Here is a 24,978-nt window from a genome sequence, read left to right on the forward strand (position 1 = left end):
GTTGTTGTGCTACTTTTAATGGCGGTTGGCAGCCTTTGTGAACAAAGCTGCGTTGACTAGAATAAAGTCTAAAGTCTAAGACATCTAAAGAGTGTTGTTGTTGTTGTTGTTGGTGTTTTATGGCGGTTGGTGTTTTATGGCGGTTGGCAATGTAAAACACCAAAGAAGAAGAATGAAGTCTAAAGAATAAAGTCTGGAAGAAGGAGGAGGAGGAGGAGGAGGAGGAGGAGGAGGAGGAGGAGGAGGAGGAGGAGGAGGAGGAGGAGGAGGAGGAGGAGGAGGAGGAGGAGGAGGAGAGAGAAGAAGAAGAAGAAGAAGAAGAAGAAGAAGAAGAAGAAGAAGAAGAAGAAGAAGAAGAAGAAGAAGAAGAAGAAGAAGAAGAAGAAGAAGAAGAAGAAGAAGAAGAAGAAGAAGAAGAAGAAGAAGAAGAAGAAGAAGAAGAAGAAGAAGAAGAAGAAGAAGAAGAAGAAGAAGAAGAAGAAGAAGAAGAAGAAGAAGAAGAAGAAGAAGAAGAAGAAGAAGAAGAAGAAGAAGAAGAAGAAGAAGAAGAAGAAGAAGAAGAAGAAGAAGAAGAAGAAGAAGAAGAAGAAGAAGAAGAAGAAGAAGAAGAAGAAGAAGAAGAAGAAGAAGAAGAAGAAGAAGAAGAAGAAGAAGAAGAAGAAGAGAAGAAGAAGAAGAAGAAGAAGAAGAAGAAGAAGAAGAAGAAGAAGAAGAAGAAGAAGAAGAAGAAGAAGAAGAAGAAGAAGAAGAAGAAGAAGAAGAAGAAGAAGAAGAAGAAGAAGAAGAAGAAGAAGAAGAAGAAGAAGAAGAAGAAGAAGAAGAAGAAGAAGAAGAAGAAGAAGCATGTGACGTTGTTGTTGTTTTATGGCGGTTGGCATCCGAGTGTTGCATTACCGCCAGACTTTATTCCTCAGACGTTTCGTAGTCCTCAGACTCTGTCGTAGTCCGTAAAAGTACTCCTCCCATTGCTTTGGCGTTACAAAGCCCATGAGGTCATGATGTGTTTTTGTGACTAGAATAGTTGTTGTGTCAGAGACCAACCGGCTTTATTCCAGGGAGACTCTTCTTCACCTTCCTCGCCCTCTTTGACGGTCGGTGCTTTGGGAAGTACAAAGCCCATGAGCTCCACACTTGGAACCCATTCATATGACATATATACTTGTACCACTGTGTTTATGTGTCATTGTTTTCAAAGCCCATGGGATCAAAGCGGAAAGAATGAACTCGGCTCCACTCCAGGGAGACTCCTCCCCACCCTCCTCGCCCTCCTTGACGTTCGGCGCCCCGGAAGCACAAAGCCCATGAGATCATGGGACGTCTTTGTTGTTTTACAAAGCCCATGAGGTCATGGGACGTCTTTGTCGTTTTATCCCTTAGAAGTCCTTCTTCCATCACTTTGGCGTTTCTAGGCCCATGAAGTCCAAGCGCGTTAGAACATCCTCTTGCTCCTCATCCTCGGCTCAGTCTCCAACACCCCCCACCTCTATAAACGTTTACCCAGCCCTGTGCTACATAAGTAAGCAACCACAGCCTGACACAAACCCTGTGACTGGATCGCCAGAACGTTCCGCAGATTGAACTCCCGCCCATTATTCCGAAACCACAAGGCCAACCCGGCCCTTTCCCTATCATAAGCCTCACAGCAAATCAGCACATGCTCGACAGTCTCTGGCACCCGACAGTGACCACACAGACCGGTCGGATGTTTGCCTATCCTACTTAGTGACCAATTGAGTCCAGTATGGCCAATCCTCATGCGGGCGAAGGCCCTTTCCTCCCACGCGTTCCTGCCCATAGACCCGCAAGGACCCACACTACCCTGTATGTGATAGAGATGCCGTCCAGTAACACAGTGGCTCCAAAATTCCTGCCAAAGGCCGACCACATGACTCTTGATAACAGGCTTGATTTCAGATTTGCTTAACTCAACCGCCACATCAATTGATGGCCGCCGAAGGGAACGTTTAGCCAGTGCATCAGCCATTTCGTTACCATCCACCCCCACATGCGCAGGGACCCAAATGAAGGAAACCCTCACATCCTTCCTGGACAGGGAGAGCATCAGACAGAAGATGCCATTCAACACATCCTGTCTGCAATCCGATTTCCCAGATTTAATGCTTTGCAATGCAGAAAGGCTGTCAGAGGCCACCACAATGCCGCAACACTGCAAAGCAGATTCCGCCCATTCCAACGCCAACCGTATCGCTATAAGTTCCGACGTGAAAACAGAAAGGCGATCTGTCAACCTCTTCTTGACCGCTAGCCCCAGGTCAGGCACAAAATAAGCGGCGCCAGTACGCCCACTCTCAGGATCCCTAGACCCGTCGGTATAAATAAACACATCACCTGAGTGCTTATCGATGAGCGCTTGAACGGCAAACTGCGGTGCCCTCCCAGCGACTCCTCTAAGCTTGCCATGCAAGCTAACATCAACAGGAGCCGGGACAAACTTCCACGGAGCTATAGCAGACAAAGCCACCGACGGGCTCACACGCAGATCACCAACCCCCGCAAGCCGCGCCTTCGCATTTCCTACCTGGCTGAAAATCATACCGCCAGCCTCACTCTGCCCCCCATCAACCCTGAGAAAGTCCCTCACCGGGTGAGAGCTCGTATGACCTTGCACATTCACCCAGTAAGCCAACAGAAGTTCTAGCCTCCGGAGCCGTAACGGCAATTCCCCCAACTCAACCTGCAGCGCCGAGACAGGGGAGGTCCTAAAAGCCCTACAGCAGATGCGCAAGGCCTGGGCTTGCTCCACATCAAGCTTCTTTAAGTTAGTCTCAGCCGCAGACATGTAGGCTATACAGCCATAATCAATAGCCGCCCTCATGACGGCCCGATAAATACCCAGGAGCGACCTTCTGCTGGCCCCCCAGTCCTGGCCGGATAGACAACGAAGCAAGTTATTCACCCTTTTGCATTTACCACTGACCTCATCAATGTGCCGACGCCAACTAAGCCTCTCGTCAAAGGTGACCCCCAAGAACCTCACCTCCCTGACCTGTTCGAGCACCTGCCCATGCAGTCGAAGGGAGACGTCCCTATGTCCATTGAAGAAACAGATCACTTGAGACTTCCGTACGGACAGTTTAAACCCCCACTTCAGGGTCCACTGCTCCACCTGCTGTATTGCCCTTTGCAGTTTTGCCTCGTAAAACCGGAGATTCCTCCCTCTCACCCATAGAGCGCCATCGTCAGCATAAAGGCTCCTCCCAACAGACCCATCCACGTCGTCAAAGATGTCCTTAATCATAACATTGAACAAGATAGGGCTACACACACTCCCCTGCGGGATCCCATTCTCCACCCCATAGACCCCAGAGTAAGCAGCGCCCACTCTGGTTTGGATACGCCGGCCAGACAGAAAGCTCCGGACCCAGTTAAACAGTTTACCCTTCACACCACACTTCCGCAGCTTAATGAGGAGCCCATCCTTCCAAACCATATCGTACGCCTTCTCCACATCGAAGAGCACCGCAATAACCTTTTCTTTCTGAGCCCTGGCCAGCTGGATATCAGATTCCAAACACAACACGGAATCCATGGTGTTCCTGCCCCTACGGAAACCACTCTGGTGCGCGGGAAGCAAACCCTGACTCTCCAAGAAGTAATCCAACCGCTCGGTAACCATGCGCTCCATCGTTTTCCCGAGCTGCGACGTCAAGGCAATCGGCCTATAACTTGAAGGGTCAGACGCTGGCCTACCCGGCTTCAGAACCGGCACCACCGTAGACTGTTTCCACGCAGATGGAACACAACCTGAATCCCAAACACGGTTGAAAAGACCCAGGACTAGCCCAAGCGTGTCATCAGTCAAATGAGAGAGCATGTCATAGCACACCTCATCTTTACCCGGGGCTGTCTGTTTCGCCTTAGAAAGTGCTCTCCTTAGCTCAAACAAACTAAACGGAAGGTCAAGGTCATCTTGAGTCGAAGGCTGGTGCCCAATCAGCTCAGAATTCTGGGCCAAAGTACTCTCCCTGTAGTGCCTTTCCGCAGGTGAGAGATTGTCAGAGCTGTGCACCGACACAAAGGTGCTGGCCAACAGTTCAGCTTTGTCAACGTCGCTGACTGCTTCAACACCATTCAGTATTAGGACCGGGGTCCCACGACGGCGCTCAACCCCATGCATCCGCTTAATCATCCCCCAAACATCCCCGAGACGCGTTTCTCTCCCAATTTTGGAACAATACCGCCTCCAATAGGCACTCTTGGCCGTTCTCACAGTTTTCCGCACAACAGCGCGGGCCCTCTTGTAGTCAATGAGGGCACCCTCAGTGTGGGCAACCCTTAGCCGGCAAAACGCCGCATTTCTCGCCCTAACAGCATGACCACATGCTTCAGTCCACCACGGCACCCGCTTCCTATGTCCACTACCACCACTCTTAGGAATCGTGCCTACCGCTGACTGCGTGATGAGCGAGACAATTGCACTATTGAGATCATCCACCTGAGTCAATCCTCCTTCCTGCAGAACCCTAGAACCATCATCAGCTTTCCTCAGGAAAGCCCCCCAGTTCGCCCTTGCCAACTGCCACCTCTGGATCCTCGTCCCCCTGACCACACAGCTCCCAAAGCCAATCACGGTGCGGACTAGATAGTGATCGCTACCAAAAGAAAGATTACCAAGAACCTCCCAACTACAAACACCAGCTAACTCCTTGGACACAAGTGTAAGATCTATTGCACTTTCCGCACCGGTCCCCATATCATAGCGGGTCCCACCCCCATCATTCAGACAAACCAACTCCCTTTGATTGATAAAACCCTCTACCACCTGCCCATACCTATCGGTACCACTACCGCCCCACAAAGCGCTATGCGCATTAAAATCCCCACACCACACGGCCTTTCCCCGAACATCCTTACCGATACTATGTAAGGACTCTAGCGTTAACTCACCACACGGATTATAAAGGTTAACCACAGTAACAGCTTCACCACCCAGCCAGACCCTCACCGCCAGGGCCTCCGGCGCTTTACTCACACTGACAACAACGTAATTTAGGTCATCTCGGACAAACACAGCCACACCTCCGCCTCTACCCTGCTCCCTATCATTCCTAACACACACATACCCTTGTATCCCAAAACCCCACCTAGGTCGTAACCAAGTCTCCTGCACGCACATAACGTGAGGCTTGTTCAACAAGGTAGAGACAAAATGCTTAAATTCCTGGCCATTAGCACGAAGACTACGCGCATTCCATTGCAAGACAACCACCGCCATTATGAAGGTGCATGTGCTTTATATCGTCATGTGACGATATGAAGGTGCATGTGCTTTATATCGTCATGTGACGATATAAAGCACATGCAAAAAGAGTGTGCGTGCGTGTGATTCCTTTCAGTTTTGATCCCATGGGCTTTGAAGACACAGAAACATAAAAACACAGACGTACAACTACAGTAGGCGGCGGTTCTAAGGGGATGGAAGACGTTCTAGACGGCGTGGAGGAGCAGCCTTTTCTGCCTGCACGTGCCCGGAAACGTAAAAAGTCCCTTAGCTCGTCCGAGGGTTCTGGGAATGAGCAGCAGGATGAGGCTGAAGCTATTGATGTCCGGGGTGAGAGCAGAGACTGTAAGGTGATCATAAAGCTTGCACAGGATAGTGCATCCTTTAAGGAGTGGAATTCAGTGGCATTGTCAAAGAGCCTAACTGTAGCTGTGGGAGTGATCAAGAGTGCGAGTGTCCTTAGAGATGGCTCGCTGCTGGTCGTGTGCAAGGACGCGGCTCAGCAACGGAAGGCGATTGGAACTAAACGTCTGGGTGGAAAGGACATTCTTGTGTCTAATGCTGAAAGAAACACGGTCAGAGGAGTTATCGTAGGTGTACCTACGGCGACGTCTGTGGATGAAGTTAAGGAGAATTTGACGGGAGTTACGGTGGTGGACGCTAGGCGTTTGAAGGTGACCCGGTTTGGGGTAAGATGTGACAGCTTGTCGGTAATGGTAACACTTGAAGGGAGGTGCCTGCCTAGTAAGGTGTTCATTGGGTACATGTGCTATAGCGTCAGGCCATATGTTCCGCCGCCCCTGCGTTGCTTTAAGTGCCAGCGCTTTGGGCATATTGCAGCGGTCTGTAGAGGGAGGCAAAGGTGTGGTAAATGTGCAGGAGATCATGAGTATGGAAAGTGTGACGTGGGTGCAAAACTGAAGTGCTGTAACTGTGGGGAAGAACATAGCTCTGCCTACGGGGGATGCAGGTTTAGCAAAAGAGCTGCTGAGGTGCAGAAAATAAAGGTCTCTCAAGGTATATCCTATGCAGATGCAGTCAAGAAAGTTTCAAGTAACGAGTTTAGAGTAAATACAGAGAGAGGAGCCAGCGCTGCTCCCAGCCAGGGCGAAATGAGAGAGGCCAGCGTGGCTCCCAAGAAGTGTGAAGGTTTCAAGAGTGGAGGTCCCAAGTGTGCAGGTTCCAGAATTAATGAGAATACCCTGGTTGTGGATAGAGAGGATTTTGTACTCTTTATGGTGGATGTTGTAAACTGTGCTGCTCAGACTCAAAGCAGAACTGAAAGGATCAGGATCATTGCTAAAGCTGCAGGGAGATTCCTTGGAACAAAGGAGCTTGATTGGGCAGATATAGAAAACAGGCTAAAGGCGCTAAATGGGAGTCGGAGTGATGGGGGTCTGCTTGTGGGGAGTCAGAGTGATCAGAGTGACGAGATGGGGGTGGGGGTGGTCTCCTGTCCTCGTCCAGTCTCGTAGATGCACGGCTACCAAGCGGCGACATCAGTGGACATATTAAAGCCTATAGAATGAAGCCTGAAGAATAAAGCTGTACGGTGGAAGCACCGAACGTCAAAGAAGGAGAGGAAGATGAAGAAGAGTCTCCCTGGAATAAAGCCGGTCACAAAGACATATCATGACCTCATGGGCTTTGTAACACCAAAGCAATGGAAGGAGTACTTTTACGGACTACGACAGAGTCTGAGGACTACGACAAAGTCTGAGGAATAAAGTCTGGCGGTAATGCAACAATTGGATGCCAACCGCCATAAAACAACAACAACAACAACATAACCTCATGGGCTTTGTAACACCAAAGCAATGGAAGGAGTACTTTTACGGACTACGACAGAGTCTGAGGACTACGACAAAGTCTGAGGAATAAAGTCTGGCGGTAATGCAACACTTGGATGCCAACCGCCATAAAACAACAACAACAACAACAACATTACGAATAAAGAATAAAATCTAAAGTCTAAGACGCACAACTACAGTAGGTGGCAGTAATATAGCCTAAGGAATAAAGTCGGACGGGGAGACAAACTACCAAGAGTCAAGTCAGGAGAGTAAAGTCTTAAGTCTAACTGCAGTGGGTGACGCTAATGTAACACTCGGATACCAACCGCTATAAAACACCAAAGAAGAAGAAGAACAAGAAACAAAACTTACACAGGGAGAAGACAGAGCTGCGTGGAGTTTGTCCACAAAGATTTCAACCTTTACATCAATAAACTCAAAACTAAAGTGAGTAAAATGATAAATCTAACGTTATGTGTAAGTAAATGATGTTGATTGAAAACAAAGATAGAGGCGGCAGAGAGCGGTCACGTTAACTTTGGCTCCTGCGCCACACACAAATGTATGCCTGATAAAGACCTTTTTGGAACATTAACAATGGCTTAGATTCACAAACGACGAACTGTATCACCTTTTATTGTAAAACTGCTTGAACTTTGTGGATCTGAAGAACTGTTTGGCACTACAAACCCACTCGCAATCCCATGTGAGAATGACTGTTTAGTGCCTTTTTTCTTTTGTCCAGAAACATTTTCATTGTTTGAGATCAATCAAGCCGAGCCAAACTTCAGAAAACAAGCTAACCCGATTTTCATTGGAAAAGCTGCCCTGGATATGCACTCATATGCTCAGGCAGTTTTTGATGAGCAAATAGGCATCATGGATCAAATGCTAAGTGAAGCCCGGGGCCCCCGTTGCAGGCTCTAGTCGCAGACCGGCTTAAAACGCTGCAAAGCGATGAAGCGGCTGTCCCCGGCGCTGGTTTTCGCTGTGGACGAACTGCTGTAACACAACACTTCACTGCAGTCCAAAGTGGACAGTCACAAGTAGGAATGCATACCTAAACCCACGTTCAGGTTCAAGTCCGGATTCGAATCCAGAGGTTTAGGTTCAGGTCCGGACCTAATGAGTCCGGCCATTTTTGCATAATGTTATAACAGCATAACACAAGCTACTTGGCTAAATTAAGTTGAAGACACTTGAACAAGGACGACTATCAAACACAAGGTTTAACTGCAGAGTGAAATAAACTCAACTTGTCTGCTTTATTCACTGTTGTTAACAGAAGCTACAACTTACAAATCACAAGCTACTAGCTAGCTGCTAAACTATAGCTTAACAGTTAACACATATTCATGTGTTTTACTTGAGGAACAACTCAAGACTCAACTCAACAACAAGAGCATGTTGAGTATTGTTGACAGGGTCAGTCTGGGTCAAGGGTCAAAGCAGCTGTTTCATCTGATACAATGTTTTGCCTTTGGACACATTTCCATCTTTAATGTTACAGATCTATTGGCATCAAAAGTCAGGTAAAAACCTTCAAACAGACAAGTGTACACCAGTGTAAATAATTAAGTCTTGAATCACTATAAAGCATCAACTTAGCAGTATCAAAAGTAGAATATGAAAATATTTTACACAACAAATCAAAATAATACATCATGTTAGCAGCATTTAACACCAGACTATATTTAACAACAGTAGAATACAAATACGAAATACTATTACAAAATATAAACTCTAATCAATGAATGCAGCAATTAAGCAATATTACTTTGACTTAGTATTTACTTAATGCCAAATACATCACACCACAACATAACACTTAAGTTATTTCATTCATATTTACACCCAGACCAAAGACCCAGACAAGACCACGCTGACCCCGCCATCACAACATTGCACCCCAGTTAAAAACAGTTCAGATGAAGCCAGCGATCTCACCGGCTTCAGTGTTCACATGTGGATACACGGTTCCGCGCAGCTCGACACGTATGAAGCGCTCCCGTCTCTCGCATCTTTAAACTTATTTCGCCGGCTTCACTTATGCCCGGAAGACGCGTGCGTCGCTAATTAGGGTCCGTGTGCGCTATTGACAGCGGCGCATGGCAGTGTTTACGTGTTTTCCAGCGTGAATTTCGCGATCAATGGAAGGTTTAAGATGGTCTAGATTCTAGAACAAAAAGGATATAGTATTTGAGTGCTAAATTTTATATGAGTCCAGAACCGAATCACCGGGGTTTCGTTTTTTTTGGACCTGAACCGAAAAATTTTTACAAGTCCAGATCCGGTCCGTCGTAGCGGTACGCATCCCTAGTCACAAGTAAAACAACTGAGTAAAAAGATAAAAACAGTTAAATAACCTTCAGCAAACGTGTAACTTTGACTCTCAGCTGCCTCAACAATACATTTTGTGTCACTGTTACTGTTAATGTCATGGTTTACACTAAACTAAGTGCGTTGTCTCTCCAGTTGCAGTGATGGCCGCTATGAGCTGTACTCTCTCTAAGGAGCAGTTCCTGTGCCCCATCTGTCTGGAGGTCTTCACTGATCCAGTCACTACACCATGTGGACACAGCTTCTGCAAATTCTGCCTCAACAAACACTGGGACAGCAGTCACCACAACTGCCCACTCTGTAAGCAGGACTTCAGGCCAAGACCACAGACAAAAGTCAATACTCTTATGTCAGAGATAGTTTCTCCTCCAGGAGAGGTGCTCTGTGATGTGTCCACTCCTCCAGGAGAGGTGCTCTGTGATGTGTCCACTCCTCCAGGAGAGGTGCTCTGTGATGTGTCCACTCCTCCAGGAGAGGTGCTCTGTGATGTGTCCACTCACCGCTGCCGAGAGCCCAGGCTAAGAGCCGTAAAGTTCTGCTTGATGTGTGAGTTCTCGTACTGTGAGAGCCACCTGCAGAGCCACTCCACAGACCCTCTTAACAAGTTGCACCAGCTGATCCAACCTCCGCCCAACTTAGAGAAGCTCTTCTGCCCTGAGCACGGCCACCTACTGCAGTTCTTTTGTAAAGAAGACTCACACTTGATGTGCCCGCTGTGCTGGATGAAAGACCATAGGGATCATCAGATAGTGCACCTGGGAGAGGAACATGAGGTGCAGCAGGCCAGGCTGAAGGAGCAGATTAAAGAAAGACTTCTGAAGATCGAGGAGATCCGGCACTCAGTAGAACTCAGTCAGAGAAAGGCAGAGACAGAACTACAAGAAGGTCTCAGAGTCTTCAACACTTTGAGGGAGTGTGCTCAACAAAGTCTGGACGAGTTCAAACAGAGCATTGTAGAAAAGCAGAAGAGGAACGAGGAGGAGGAAGTTCAGCTGAGAGAGCAGATCCAGACAGAGATCTCTGCCCAGGAGCAGAGAGGAGCTGAGATGAAGCAGCTCTGGAGCTCTGGAGACCACCTGCAGTATGTACAAACTTTCCTTTTAGACAAACCTGCTCCACAGCTCCGTGACTGGCCCGAGGAGAGCGTGAGGGTTCCATCATACAAAGGGAGAGCGACCAAAGCTGTGTCTAAGCTGACGAACACACTTAATACAGAGATAGAGAAGGTTATGAAGGCTGAAATGGAAAGAGTTCAAGAGTTTAAAGTGGACGTGTCTCTAGATCCAAACACAGTAAATCCAAACTTAGTTCTGTCTGAAGATCTCAAACAGGTTCATCACAGTGACCAAGAAAATAATCTCCCAGACATTTCTGAGAGATTTTCCAGTTATTTGTGCGTTTTAGGAGAACAAAAGTTTTCTTCTGGAAAGTTTTATTTTGAGGTTCAGGTCGAGGGAAAGACTAGGTGGATATTAGGAGTGGCCAAAGAGTCAGTGGACAGAAAAGACGAAGAGCCTCAAACTGTACGGAAAGGATTCTGGTCACTTTATATGGGCAGTGATGAGTATGAGACCAGCGAAGAGCCTCGTGTGCGTCTTCCCGTTAGATCTTCTCCAGAGAAAGTGGGAGTGTTTGTGGATTATGATGAAGGTCTGGTCTCCTTCTATGATGTGGGTAAAGAATCTCTTATTTACACTTTCACTGACTGTGATTTCACTGAGAACATTCTGCCACTGTTCAATCCATGTGGCAATGATGAGGGTTCAAACTCAGCTCCTCTGGTGATTTTACCCAATGATAGTTAGTTTTGCAGAATGTACTTTATTGGTGAGGCCTAAAATACTCTCACAGGTCTTGCAAAGTGCTTTTAGGGTAATAAAAAAGTGCAGAAGAAAAGATTAGTGCCAAATTAAAATTCAGTATCTGAGGATTAGAAAAATGTAAAACAAGACATCTTTTGATGAGGGAGTCTCAAGGATTTGCATTTTGAAGATTATGCTTATTTTCATCCAAATAACGCAATTTTGAGGTCTTTGCAAAAGCACAGAATTGCATATTTTGGACAAAAGTGGCATTTAAGACATAAAATCTATCTACCACATCAAGGTAACAATCAAAGACAGTTTTTTTAAATATATATTTATATTTAATGGAAAGGGCTGGAGGCCGAAAGTTCAAAAGAACTATTGGTCTTATTGCCCATCTCCGCCAACTCAGAGGTTTCCATCCCCTGACCAGATACTTTGTCAAGGTTGGCATTGATGGCAGAAGCTCATTCCTCAAGGTTTGTCTCAACCTTGAGAGACAAGACGATGAGTTCTCCAGCCCAGCTTGACAAAAGGCCAAGGAGCCATGTAAGCTCATGATTGTGGCCATGGTTGAGGAGGCTAGTGAGAGCTGCAGTAATCTCAAGTCTGTTGGATCTTATTGAACTGAACACAGCCTTGAGATCAGAAGTTACCAATTGTGGTAGATATGTCCATTCATGTCCACATCTTAAATGTCCATTGATTCCAACATTTCTAATTCGGTGCTTTTGCAAAGACCTCAAAATTGTGTTATTTGGGTGAAAATAAGCATAATCTTCAAAATGCAATTTATTGAGAATCCCTCATCAAAAGATCTATTGTTTTTCATTTGTCTAATCCTCAGATACTGAATTTTAATTTGGCACATTTTTTTTTCTCCTGTACTTTTTTGTGACCCTAAAAGCACTTCACAAGACCTGCTCATGCCTTCTGAAACTCCCATCTTCTCATTTCAGGTTGGCATTTACTGAAAGGTACTTTTATTTGGACTTAGGTTTATCCGTAGATAGATTTACTTGTATTGGAGTTACTTTTTTGTCTTATTGGTGTAAGTTTATAAATAAATGTGTTTTAAATAAACAAGATGACATACAGTCGTTGCCTTTATTGCTTTATCGTACCTTGAAAAACATATTCTTACTTTGCCTCTCCACAGATCTGACTTGTAACATGGTCTGGAGTGCTGGAGGTAGATGAAAGTCATTTCATTTCATACCAACAAATGTTGATGTGAGAGAGTAAATTTCACTTTTTAAATAATTGAGGGATGATTAACATTTGTAATAGACTATTATTAATGATGATTACTAGCCTGCAGGCCATGGATATTACTGTGACAGGCCATGTTTACCTGAATTACTGAAATAATCATTTTTATGGAACTGCTTGGTTTGTTGAAGTCCGCCTCAGGCGTCCCATGGGTGGGACAGGTACATGTGTCCCACCACGTACTCATGTGTCACCACGCCCCCCAGTCACAAAGCCTGACAATCTACACATCAAATTCTCGCCTTTTTGAATATATAATCCATTTTCACGTGCAACAATCACAGTCCGAACACACGTTGTCTTTATACAGAAAAGCACAAAGTAAATTATACGTCATAAGGCGCTGGTACAGCTGGCAGCCCGGTGTAAACGCTCTCTCTTCTTTCTCACACTTATTGTGCTTTATCTCCTATATTTTGTAAATATAGTTAGTATATTTTTTCTATTTTACTGTACGATAGGGACACGCGCTGGAATAGTTTTTTAATTCAACTGTTTTTGACTTTTTTCGGCTGGATTTGAGCGTTTTTCGTTGCGTTCGTTGTGTTGTTGTGACGTGAGCTAGCTCCGAGCGAGCCCACCAGCCCCTCCCCGCGCCCTCCGGCCGAGCTAAAGTACGGCGTGTCGTCGGTACACGTTTATATACACGTTTATATGAAAGAGGAACTTCACGAACGATCGAGACACGCACTGGAGTCGCTTTAAATGAACTTGTTTTGTCTTTATTCGGCTGGATTGAGTGTTTTCGTCGTGTCGTGGCGATGTGTCTTGGCTCTGAGTCCCCCGGCTCCGGCCCCGCCCCCCGGCTCCGGCCCCGCCCCCCGGCCGGCGCCGTACCGCGTTTCCACAAAGGAGGAACTCATGAAACTGCGGAGAACAGTCGTCTTACCCGGAGATCGTCACGTTATCCCGTTGCAATACTGACCTAACCTAATACTGATGTGCAATTCTGTCGTATGTGCAATTACTGTGAAATTCATGTGCAATTACTGTGAAATTCATGTGCAATGGTATTTATTTATTTATTTGTCTATGGGAGTTTTTATTTATTTATAGGAGATCTTCTACTGAAAGTGTTTTTCAGACTTCCTATAAGTGATCTGTTCTTCTGTATCTACCTCTGTATCTACCTGCGTTGCACCAATGAAATTTCCCCATGTGGGACAATAAAGGAATATCTTATCTTATCTTATCTTAAAAGTTTCAACTTTCCTTACCTTCAAGGCTCTGTACACATCAAACTTCAATATTTCCCCACAAGCTTGGTCTCAATCCGTTTGTAATTATTAATTAGGTCCAAGACACATGTTCCACACATGTGATCCATGAAGGCCTCCATGTTGCAGAAAAAAAGTTTTTGTCAACTCCATTTTTCTTTTTCTTTTGCCCATATCAAAGAGAATAGAATTTTCACTGCAATGTCCTTGCTACAGAGGCTAACAGGAAGTGTTAGCTTTTGAGTGACACCAAGATTAGCCAATCAGGAGGATTTTTGGCAGTTCTACAGCCCAGTAAAGCCAATGAAGTGTCGCATAGAGATGCAAATTACGCACCCTTAGTCCCACCCTTGCTAAACCAACCGGTTAGATAACAGACTGTGTTTGACGCAATGGGAGACGAGCACGGGGATGTGTCATATGTATTGGATTGCTCCAAAAAGTTCCACTTTAGAGCCGTGCGTCATTAAGAGGTGGTTTGGTGCGCAAAACATGCTCACATAACACTTGTTTTTGTCTATTTTTTTTGTGAAACATTGTTTTTATTTATGGAATATGAATTTCATTATATAATGTGTTCTAAATTCATATCTATTATAATGTGTTCCATAGTCACATTTAATTTAATGTGTTCCATAGTCACATTTAATTTAATGTGTTCCATATTCAACATTTATTATATTGTGTTCCACATTCACATCAATTCCATCCCACCCAACAGTAAACCCATTCTTATTGGGTTAGGTTAACCCTAACACCTAATAATTTCATCAAAATTAAACAAATCTAAAACCACACACTGGTCTGCTGGAGCAGCAGCATCACAGAGAGTGAGAGGAAGAAGCTGGACAAAGCTCCCTCCTGGGCTGTGCTCTGGACTCGGTGCAGGAGGTGGGGGACAGAAGGGTCCTGGCTAAACTCACATCTATGCTGGACCATGAGTCTCACCCTCTGCAGGACACTCTGTCCGCTCTGGAGAGCAGCTTCAGTGAGAGACTGATCCACCCTCACTGTGTGAAGGAGAGGTTTCGCAGATCTTTCCTTCTGCTGCTGTCAGACTTTATAACAAACACTGTTAGAACTGATCATGTGTCATTCAGCTTCATAATCATGTGCAATACTGTCATAATCATGTGCAATACTATCATAATCATGCGCAATACTGTCATAATCATGTGCAATAATGTGCAATACTAGGTTGGGTTAACTGGGTTGATGTTTGGTTTGAGCGGCCACATGCTAACGCTAACTCCTCACTGATGCAGACTGGTGTGGGTACAAGTCTCCTGATGTTTGAGCGGCCACATGCTAACGCTAACTCCTCACTGATGCAGACTGGTGTGGGTACAAGTCTCCTGATGTTTGAGCGGCCACATGCTAACGCTAACTCCTCACTGATGCAGACTGGTGTGGGTACAAGTCTCCTGATGTTTGAGCGGCCACATGCTAACGCTAACTCCTCACTGATGCAGACTGGTGTGGGTACAAGTCTCCTGATGTTTGAGCGGCCACATGCTAACGCTAACTCCTCACTGATGCAGACTGGTGTGGGTACAAGTCTCCTGATGTTTGAGCGGCCACATGCTAACGCTAACTCCTCACTGATGCAGACTGGTGTGGGTACAAGTCTCCTGATGTTTGAGCGGCCACATGCTAACGCTAACTCCTCACTGATGCAGACTGGTGTGGGTACAAGTCTCCTCTGCTGTTATCACATCTGCAGAGAGCGAGCGTCACACACCGGTCGCTCGGAGGCCGTTTTTAAAGTGATGGACCCCTCAGGCACAGCGACCGAGGAGAGATACATCTGAGGAGCCGCTAACCTTTCAACACTGGAGAAGAGAAAGTTCAATGTGTTTTTATGGGTTGAGAAAAATACAGTTCTCTCCTCGTTCCCTTGAACTTAATGTATTGTAAAATGTTCAGTGTTATTCAGTAAAGGGCAGAGAGGTGTGTGCTAGTATCACAGACAGGCTTAAGAAGAGTTTAATGTTAGCATTATGTCCTTTCTAAGGCTTTATACACAGGCTTTTATTGCTTACCAGAGCCATCTACAAATGTGAATAAATGTCTTATTAATGCAATTGAAAAAATACTGTGTGACAATGCCTTATATAGTTAACTAATGGACCTTGCTTCTAAGAGTTATTTACAATCATAATACAATATATCTTAACTGAAAAAAATGGGCAGATTTTACACCCATCCATGGCGCATAATCAATAGATGATAAATCAACATGTAATAAATGACATGGCACACATAGTACCACATCATCCAAACAGATGCTGGCCTTCTAGTGGTCCCAAGAGTCTCTAAAAGCACAGTAGGAGGTAGAGCGTTTGGCTACCAAGCTCCTGTGTTATGGAATCAGCTCCTGTCCACAGTCTCTTCATTTGATATCCCTTATTTCTTCTGACTACTTTTTTGTCCACATGTTTTTCTATTTCTTCCACACCTCTCTCCTCTCTTTTTGCTACTCTTTCAGACCCTGCTGATGCTGACCTGTAGATCCCGTCTTGCTAAATGAACCTTTCTCTCTCCTCCTGAATGGTTCTGGCCCCCACAGTTTATCTGATATGTAAAGAGAAAAGATAATGCCGGGACATTATTTATTATCCAGCCATCCATTTTCTCCAGTCCATTATTGACATTATCCATTTACTAATCTCCTATGAACGTTGTTTTATCTATTTTTTCACTGTCGCCCTTCAAGGCAACTGCTGTTGTGATTTTGGGCATGATAAAAATATATTTAATTGATACAATCCATAGATAACAGAAAAAGTGTCTTCCACAGGGCTCCTCTGGCTTGTGTCCCTCATACAGTGTGAGCAGGTCTCATATCTGTCCATTGTGGGCACATCCTTGTTGTGCGCTCGGGCTCTCCTCTTTTAAAATTCATTCTTATAGTGCGAGTTTTGGGAATAATTTGGTTCGTTTTAAAGTCATAGCTTCAGTGTCTACCTCTGAAGTCTGAGCCCATTGAACAGCGGCCGGCAGAACACTTTCTTCGCAAGCGCTGCATTCTACAAGACATGACTGAACCAAGAGTAACTCCAGCTAGGCATACAACATTCATTTACAGTGTGTTATTAAAAGTTAACTTAGCACTGAAAAAGTCTGACAGCGAGGGAGTGTGTGGTTGGGTGTCTGTCTGTGTGTTGTGCTTTGAGCAACACAATTAAATGGTTTAAATATCCAGCAGAATAGTAATGGGCAGTGAAAATATGAAGACTCTAATAGATGACCAGAACTATGTTTTGAAGGACACATTTTATGCTAAATTGACTTAAACATACCTGGAGTTGCATTTAGCTTCATTCACGCTAGTTTAATGACTCCTGGATGGAAAGTATTCACCCCTCAGAGTGTCAAAAACATTTCCTTGATGTGTGATCTGTGACGTGGCTCCGAGAACCTTCTGTGTCTGTCTTTAGGTCCATAAGTCAGTATTACCGGACTCTTTCTGAGCATTTCTGCCGTCAAATCACGATCATTACAACTTCTTGGCTACATTAGCATTTGTTTCTTTCAAATATCTCATTCCCTCTGCTGCCAGTAGATGGAGCCCATAACTCAAGGTACTCAAGCATGTTTAAAGGTCAATAACGATAGAAATAATGTATTGTATAGTATAGTGTCTTTTAAAACGATAAAAGCCACTGTCTTACATATAAGAAGTGAAAGTAGGACACATTTTTTATCTAGAATAATAACAAAATTCTGCACACAAAAATGTAAGGCAAGGCAAGTTTATTTGTAGAGCAAATTTCAAAGTGCTTCACACAGCAGGAAAAATGCATTCAAATCACAGAAACAGAAATACAATAAAATTAACTACAGAAAAAAAAAAAACTTTTACACGACGTGTTTCGGAGTCCAACTCCCTTTTAAATCAATCCAACTAATTGTCTAAACTAATGAAATCACAAACAAAAGAGAAGAGTGCAAAGAAAAATCCTTTCAGTCATATGCGCAGCTAAACAAAACTGTTTTTAGCTTAGATTTGAACATTGTCAGAGTAGAACCTGTCTCACATCTTGAGGAACAATGTTCCAGGTTTTAGCTGCATAAAACTGAAACGCAGATTCCCCATGTTTAGTCCTGACTCTGGCACCAGCAGGAGGCCGGTCCATGTTTAGTCCTGACTCTGGCACCAGTAGGAGGCCGGTCCATGTTTAGTCCTGACTCTGGCACCTGCAGGACGCCGGTCCATGTTTAGTCCTGACTCTGGCACCTGCAGGAGGCCGGTCCATGTTTAGTCCTGACTCTGGCACCAGCAGGAGGCCGGTCCATGTTTAGTCCTGACTCTGGCACCAGCAGGAGGCCGGTCCATGTTTAGTCCTGACTCTGGCACCAGCAGAAGGCCGGTCCATGTTTAGTCCTGACTCTGGCACCAGCAGGAGGCCGGTTCATGTTTAGTCCTGACTCTGGGCACCAGCAGGAGGCCGGTCCATGTTTAGTCCTGACTCTGGCACCAGCAGGAGGCCGGTCCATGTTTAGTCCTGACTCTGGCACCAGCAGGAGGCCGGTCCATGTTTAGTCCTGACTCTGGCACCAGTAGGAGGCCGGTCCATGTTTAGTCCTGACTCTGGCACCAGCAGGAGGACGGTCCATGTTTAGTCCTGACTCTGGCACCAGCAGGAGGCCGGTCCATGTTTAGTCCTGACTCTGGCACCAGCAGGAGGCCGGTCCATGTTTAGTCCTGACTCTGGCACCAGCAGGAGGCCGGTCCATGTTCAGTCCTGACTCTGGCACCAGCAGGAGGCCGGTCCATGTTTAGTCCTGACTCTGGCACCTGCAGGAGGCCGGTCCATGGTTAGTCCTGACTCTGGCACCAGCAGGAGGCCGGTCCATGTTTAGTCCTGACACTGGCACCAGCAGGAGGCCGGTCCATGTTTAGTCCTGACTCTGGCACCAGCAGGAGGCCGGTCCATGTTCAGTCCTGACTCTGGCACCAGCAGGAGGCCTGTCCCTGTTTAGTCCTGACTCTGGCACCAGCAGGAGGCCGGTCCATGTTTAGTCCTGACTCTGGCACCAGCAGGAGGCCGGTCCATGTTTAGTCCTGACTCTGGCACCTGCAGGAGGCCGGTCCAGGTTTAGTCCTGACTCTGGCACCAGCAGGAGGCCGGTCCCTGTTTAGTCCTGACTCTGGCACCAGCAGGAGGCCGGTCCAGGTTTAGTCCTGACTCTGGCACCAGCAGGAGGCCGGTCCATGTTTAGTCCTGACTCTGGCACCTGCAGGAGGCCGGTCCATGTTTAGTCCTGACTCTGGCACCAGCAGGAGGCCGGTCCATGTTTAGTCCTGACTCTGGCACCAGCAGGAGGCCGGTCCATGTTTAGTCCTGACTCTGGCACCAGCAGGAGGCCGGTCCATGTTTAGTCCTGACTCTGGCACCAGTAGGAGGCCGGTCCATGTTTAGTCCTGACTCTGGCACCAGCAGGACGCCGGTCCATGTTTAGTCCTGACTCTGGCACCTGCAGGAGGCCGGTCCATGTGTAGTCCTGACTCTGGCACCAGCAGGAGGCCGGTCCATGTTTAGTCCTGACTCTGGCACCAGCAGGAGGCCGGTCCATGTTTAGTCCTGACTCTGGCACCAGCAGGAGGACGGTCCATGTTTAGTCCTGACTCTGGCACCAGCAGGAGGCCGGTCCATGTTTAGTCCTGACTCTGGCACCAGCAGGAGGCCGGTCCATGTTTAGTCCTGACTCTGGCACCAGCAGGAGGCCGGTCCATGTTTAGTCCTGACTCTGGCCCCAGCAGGAGGCCGGTCCATGTTTAGTCCTGACTCTGGCACCAGCAGGAGGTCGGTCCATGTTTAGTCCTGACTCTGGCACCAGCAGGAGGCCGGTCCATGTTTAGTCCTGACTCTGGCACCAGCAGGAGGCCGGTCCATGTTTAGTCCTGACTCTGGCACCAGCAGGAGGCCGGTCCATGTTTAGTCCTGACTCTGGCCCCAGCAGGAGGCCGGTCCATGTTTAGTCCTGACTCTGGCACCAGCAGGAGGCCGGTCCATGTTTAGTCCTGACTCTGGCACCAGCAGGAGGCCGGTCCATGTTTAGTCCTGACTCTGGCACCAGCAGGAGGCCGGTCCATGTTTAGTCCTGACTCTGGCACCAGCAGGAGGCCGGTCCATGTTTAGTCCTGACTCTGGCACCAGCAGGAGGCCGGTCCATGTTTAGTCCTGACTCTGGCACCAGCAGGAGGCCGGTCCATGTTTAGTCCTGACTCTGGCACCTGCAGGAGGCCGGTCCATGTTTAGTCCTGACTCTGGCACCAGCAGGAGGCCGGTCCATGTAAGGTCATGGAGAGTACTACAAGAAGTACCGGACAATCTAGTGATGAGTGATGGAACGTTAAGGCTTCTTTTACAGGAGTGAGTGTTTCTGAGCTGATGAACTGCATGTGTGGTGAACAGGCTCCAGGGAAGACTCCGCCCAGCTCCACCCATACAGTAGACAGGAACACAAGACACAAAAGGAGGGAGGGACTAAACTCCGGACACAATTTCACCAAAAGAAATTAATAGGAAATAAGTACTCACGCCTACAGTAGATTTTGAATACATTGAAGCTTCATTAGCAACAGTGATTGAACATTTGGACCATGAATTATTATAGTGAGTGAGTTGAGTATAAGGTTTAAACTTGAAAAAAATACCATTTACATATAGGAAATATTTCAATCATACTTACCACATTTACCACATTTAAATGTTTCCTTTATTTACGAAGGAAACATTTAAATGTGGTAAATGTGGTAAGTATGATTGAAATATTTCCTATATGTAAATGGTATTTTTTCCCAGCAGTGACTTCCAATTGTTATGCCTGCAATACGATTACTGTTCCTTTTTGTTTTTTCGTGTTACCATTATTCTTGTCAATATAAAGAAGTCTAAAGATTGGCCATTCAAAGTTGATCCTTCGAGTCTGTCAACTTAAATGTTAATGGTGACATATGAACAGCACCCGAGATGTATAGTCGTTTTTTATTCCTACCTTCTGTACCTTCTGACAAGAGCATTCCAAACAACTCATGGTCTATTTTACGTTTTTTTTTTTTTTTAATCACAAAAATCACTGACTACATAATCAATCTTGCTTTTGAAGTCATGCATTTATCATGAGCTGACACAGATATACCTCTTACATGGGCCCGGTGCACATAAAACTCATCATCATATGTCACAGGTCCATGGAGTGTGAGGAGGAGAAATACCACCCCGGTTACTGCACTCTTTCAAATGTCAGTGAAGCTCAATAGTGCTCAGTAACTGTAGAATTGTATTTATATGTAAAAGACAATACAGTATTCGAGTTATTGCTTTAACACATGAGAGTCCATGTGTCTCCCACATACAGAGCAACTTAAAGCTGGGGTACCTCATTTTTAAACAGTGAAATTATCAGTAGCCGATGTGAGGGGGGAAGTGGGGGATGCCAACCCCCTGTTGCATTGAAAAAAATAAAAACATATTTTTAAAGGATAATTTGGCCCGTAGGCTTTATTAGACAGGACAGCGAAATGGGGATGAGAGAGAAGGGAGGACATGCAGTAAACTGTCAGAGCCCGGATTCTAACTCACGACACTGCAACCGGCTGCACATGGAGCCTTAAAACCACTTGCCTCAACCACTGGGCGGCGCAATTTCTTTTAAAAACATTTAAAAAATCCTCTGCTTCTCCGCTGCAGACACAAAGTCCATGCGCAGCTCTCATGTTCCGTCTCCTCTGTGCATTTGATAAGATAAGTTAAGCCTTTATTCGTCCCACAATGGGGAAATTCCAGTGTTGCAACACTAAGTAGGTCGGTACAGAAGTAAATAATGAAAAACGGATAACTTGTAAAAAAAAAGCTCTTATTTAAAAACGTATACTATATAATAATAACAATAGTGACCCTCTTGTTCTGTAATGTCATGTATTGCCTGGAACTTGGGGTAATTCCTACAAAACTAATGCCTTTTGTTGTATTACAAAAAAGAGCATCAATAATACTACAGAGAACTGCGCCAAAAGAGCAGAAAATGTACCATAAAATACTGACTGTTGAGCACACCTGGTACTTCTACTACTGTCCCCTCTGTCCGTGATTGTGTGAGCTGTGTGAGCTGATTTAACTGTGTCTGCATCACCTCCACATCTGGCTCTGGCCCTGCTGTTCCACCAAAGTCTTCTTCAGTGTGTACAATTCTTGTGCTTCCTGCTCTCAAGAAAGCCCCTAAAAATATATAATCAGCTGCATTGTTGTATGAAGGGTACAAAGTGTGTGGATAGTGTGAATTTTACAGTAATTGTTTAACAAACCGTACTTATTATTACAAAAGGAAAACACTGCGTAACTATGTGGTCTGCTAAACTGTTTTGCTATAAATAGTGAGATTAGCAAAAGAAAATTGGATATTAAATGCCTTTTGCAAGATCTACACTTCAAACAATGTGGCGTTCTCTTGCTGGTGCAAAGCAGTGGAACTCTGAACAATAAGCCTACTAAAAAAAAATTAAATATCCAATGTAAGAATTAATGTTATTATTACAAGTGGCCATGAAATGAAAGCCACTTATAAACTAATCGCTTTAAATAATTATGATTCTCAAATCAGGTTTCTCTTCTTTTTTTTCAGTAACAGTAAAGTACTAATTAATCTCTTAAATCTGAATAATTAAAATGATCATGTTCAAAAAGTGGGAGAGTTGCATGAAGTGTGACCTTATAAACCGCAGCCTAACAACAAATAAAAATCACAAAAATGGTGATAATTGTTAAATGAGGCTATAAACTGGCTACTACGTTTATATGGACTTGGAAGTGTACGGACTTTATTCACCTTATTCCAGAAGTCTGTCTGGGCACCGCAATTCCACATAATCCTTCTTCTGGTTGTATTAGTTAACACAGGGCTGCCGACCTCCAGACATGTAAGTAATATACATAATATATAGATAAAGTCATTTTCGGGCCGCCCAGGGAATCGGTGCATTGTCGACCTGTTGGTCACATGAACATTGGAAATTTTACTCAAATCAATCTACTTTATAGCATATTTTAGCGGCAAGACTTCGTTCTTCATTTAAAAGAATACAGTTCCCGCTTGACCGGAAGTGCAATTACAATGGAAGTGCCGATCCGTGGAAAATAGAGGAAAAAGTGGTTTGGGTGGAATAAGGTGAATAACACAGAGGAGAAGTCTACTACGGAATCAAAGTAGTGAAAAAATACAATTAAAAAGTCAGTCAGGCATGTAGGGTTATCAGTTATCAGAATCTTTATTGGAATCTTTGGGTGTATTTTTTTCAATACCGATACTTAACATTGGCCTAACCTTATGTGTGAAGGTATTTCAATACACATATGCATTAAAAGGGTTTCATATAGGCTCACCTTTTCAGAATTGTGTTTTGACAAAAATCCACGAAGACCAAAATGCCTAAAATGGATGCCTACCCTTAAATGTAACATAAAATATGTCAATTCATATCAATTATATCAATACTGCCATCCCTACCCTTTATGTATTACACCCATCTGTTCCAGAGCCCGACAAATCTAGTCTACAGTAAAAATCAATGTTGTAATGTTGTAAATGTCAGTCCGGTCCTTAGCAATTGGTTTAGTCTCTGTCATCCACAAAAGTACATTCCACAGGTATCCAACTATCATTTCCATTGCAGGAGTGTTTTAAAGTCAAATGGAATGTACATTTTGAAGAGTTTGCAGTGGCTCCTTAATCCAGCACTCCTCTATGTTCCAATGCAAACACCCAATGCACCAGCAGATACTTTTTTCAATTTACATTTTGCTGGCAGCTCAACACTTATCAACAGTTGCATACATGTTATACAATGCAACTGTGTGTGTGTGCGATGTAACTCTAATATAAACAAGCTGTAAGGGAAGATTTGCCTGACAGAGAACAGCACAGCCTTTGTTCAGCGTTTGAAAGGGCCGCGTGCTCTACAGGCGCTTCACTCCTCTCCTGTTTGATGTGCGCTGATGTTTACACGCCTGGATCATCACATGCAGCTCTACAGACTGCATGTGCCCTATCCGGCTGTGTGCATACAGCGCTCTGATTGACAGCCGGAACAGAAAAGCGAGCGGCCCGAGTCAAGCGGCGGTGTGATGATGAAGAGCTCCTCAGACGACCCTCTGTCTCCTCTGCTCTGGCGTTTCATGTGGATTCAGAGGCAGATGTTTAAATATGACATGGAACATTGAGGAGGCGCTTGACTGGCAGCTTTAATGGATAATGGATGTCAAACTGGTTCAAATAGAAGATAATAGAGTGAGATTCACATCTTGTATTAGGAAGGAGCAATAGAAACTTTATATTTGGCTTTATAACTATAAAGTAGCAACAGTAAACAATACATTTCACCCAATATAGTTTCTTTTTTTGTTTTTTTCTATTTTAAAACATACTGTATATAGAACACAGACCAAGACAGAGAGGTATATAAACATTTAACATAGTCCTAATCATGTAGTCCAGAATTAATGTCCCAATTAGTCCAAAGTGTGACCAATTTGCCCATTTTCAAATGTATTTTTCAAATGTCCATCATTATGTCAGTCCAGTCTTTGATTGTTGATTGTGGATTGTGTCATCCCACTTTTTGTAATGGATGTTTCCCTGCTTTCAGAAGTATGTTGCAAAGTTGTCCATTCACATTGTCGCCCGGATACGCAACAGAACTCTTTCCAAACATGTGACTTTGTGGTCCTCCTTTGAGATGACCTTCTCTTTCCTATTCCCACTTCCCTTTTTAATATAGCTGGTAGAAAAGATGTCAAGATTGTTGCTGCATTTACTGAATATAATTTAGATATTACTCCCCTTGAAAGTTGTGATTTATACGCCTTAATAACGGTTTCGGTCCGAGGGTTGTAATGGTCATGGGTTTGTTTAATCTCTTGGTTATAATGTTTTCGAAAAAAACAAAGAATTCCTTCAACATATCACAGCTTTTCTTTAGATTATTGTACAACCTGGTAAATAACAGCGCCTCCTGCTGGTACCCAGAGTCAGGACTAACCATGAGGTGTTGAGATGGGCCTCTACAGTGCTCAAGTCTAGCCTAAAAACTCTTTTATTTGGCTGTGGTTATGACTGATTATTATATGATCTGCATTTCACTATTTCAAATTTGATATGAATCTTATTATTGTTGCTTTTACTTTTGTACTTGTGTGATTTTAATGCACGTACATTGTTGTTTGAATGCATGTTTTAGTGTTTGTAAAGTACTTTGAATTGTATTTTGTACAAATTGTGCTCTATAAATACATTTTGATATTTTA

General features: G+C 44.8%; 1 protein-coding gene across 1 annotated transcript; it reads left to right on the plus strand.

Annotated features, from left to right (window-relative positions):
- The first annotated feature begins 9,518 nt into the window (after positions 1 to 9,518).
- LOC140372171 (E3 ubiquitin-protein ligase TRIM21-like) lies at positions 9,519 to 11,217 on the plus strand. Its single transcript, XM_072459451.1, has one exon. The coding sequence runs from the start codon at positions 9,519 to 9,521 to the stop codon at positions 11,178 to 11,180; it is 1,662 nt and encodes a 553-aa protein (XP_072315552.1). The 3' UTR covers positions 11,181 to 11,217.
- Positions 11,218 to 24,978: the final 13,761 nt, after the last annotated feature.

This window comes from Eucyclogobius newberryi, unplaced genomic scaffold (genome assembly GCF_026437365.1).
Source record: "Eucyclogobius newberryi isolate DKJ021-1_F unplaced genomic scaffold, fEucNew1.0.hap1 SCAF_22, whole genome shotgun sequence".
NCBI classification, from domain to species: Eukaryota; Metazoa; Chordata; class Actinopteri; order Gobiiformes; family Gobiidae; genus Eucyclogobius; species Eucyclogobius newberryi.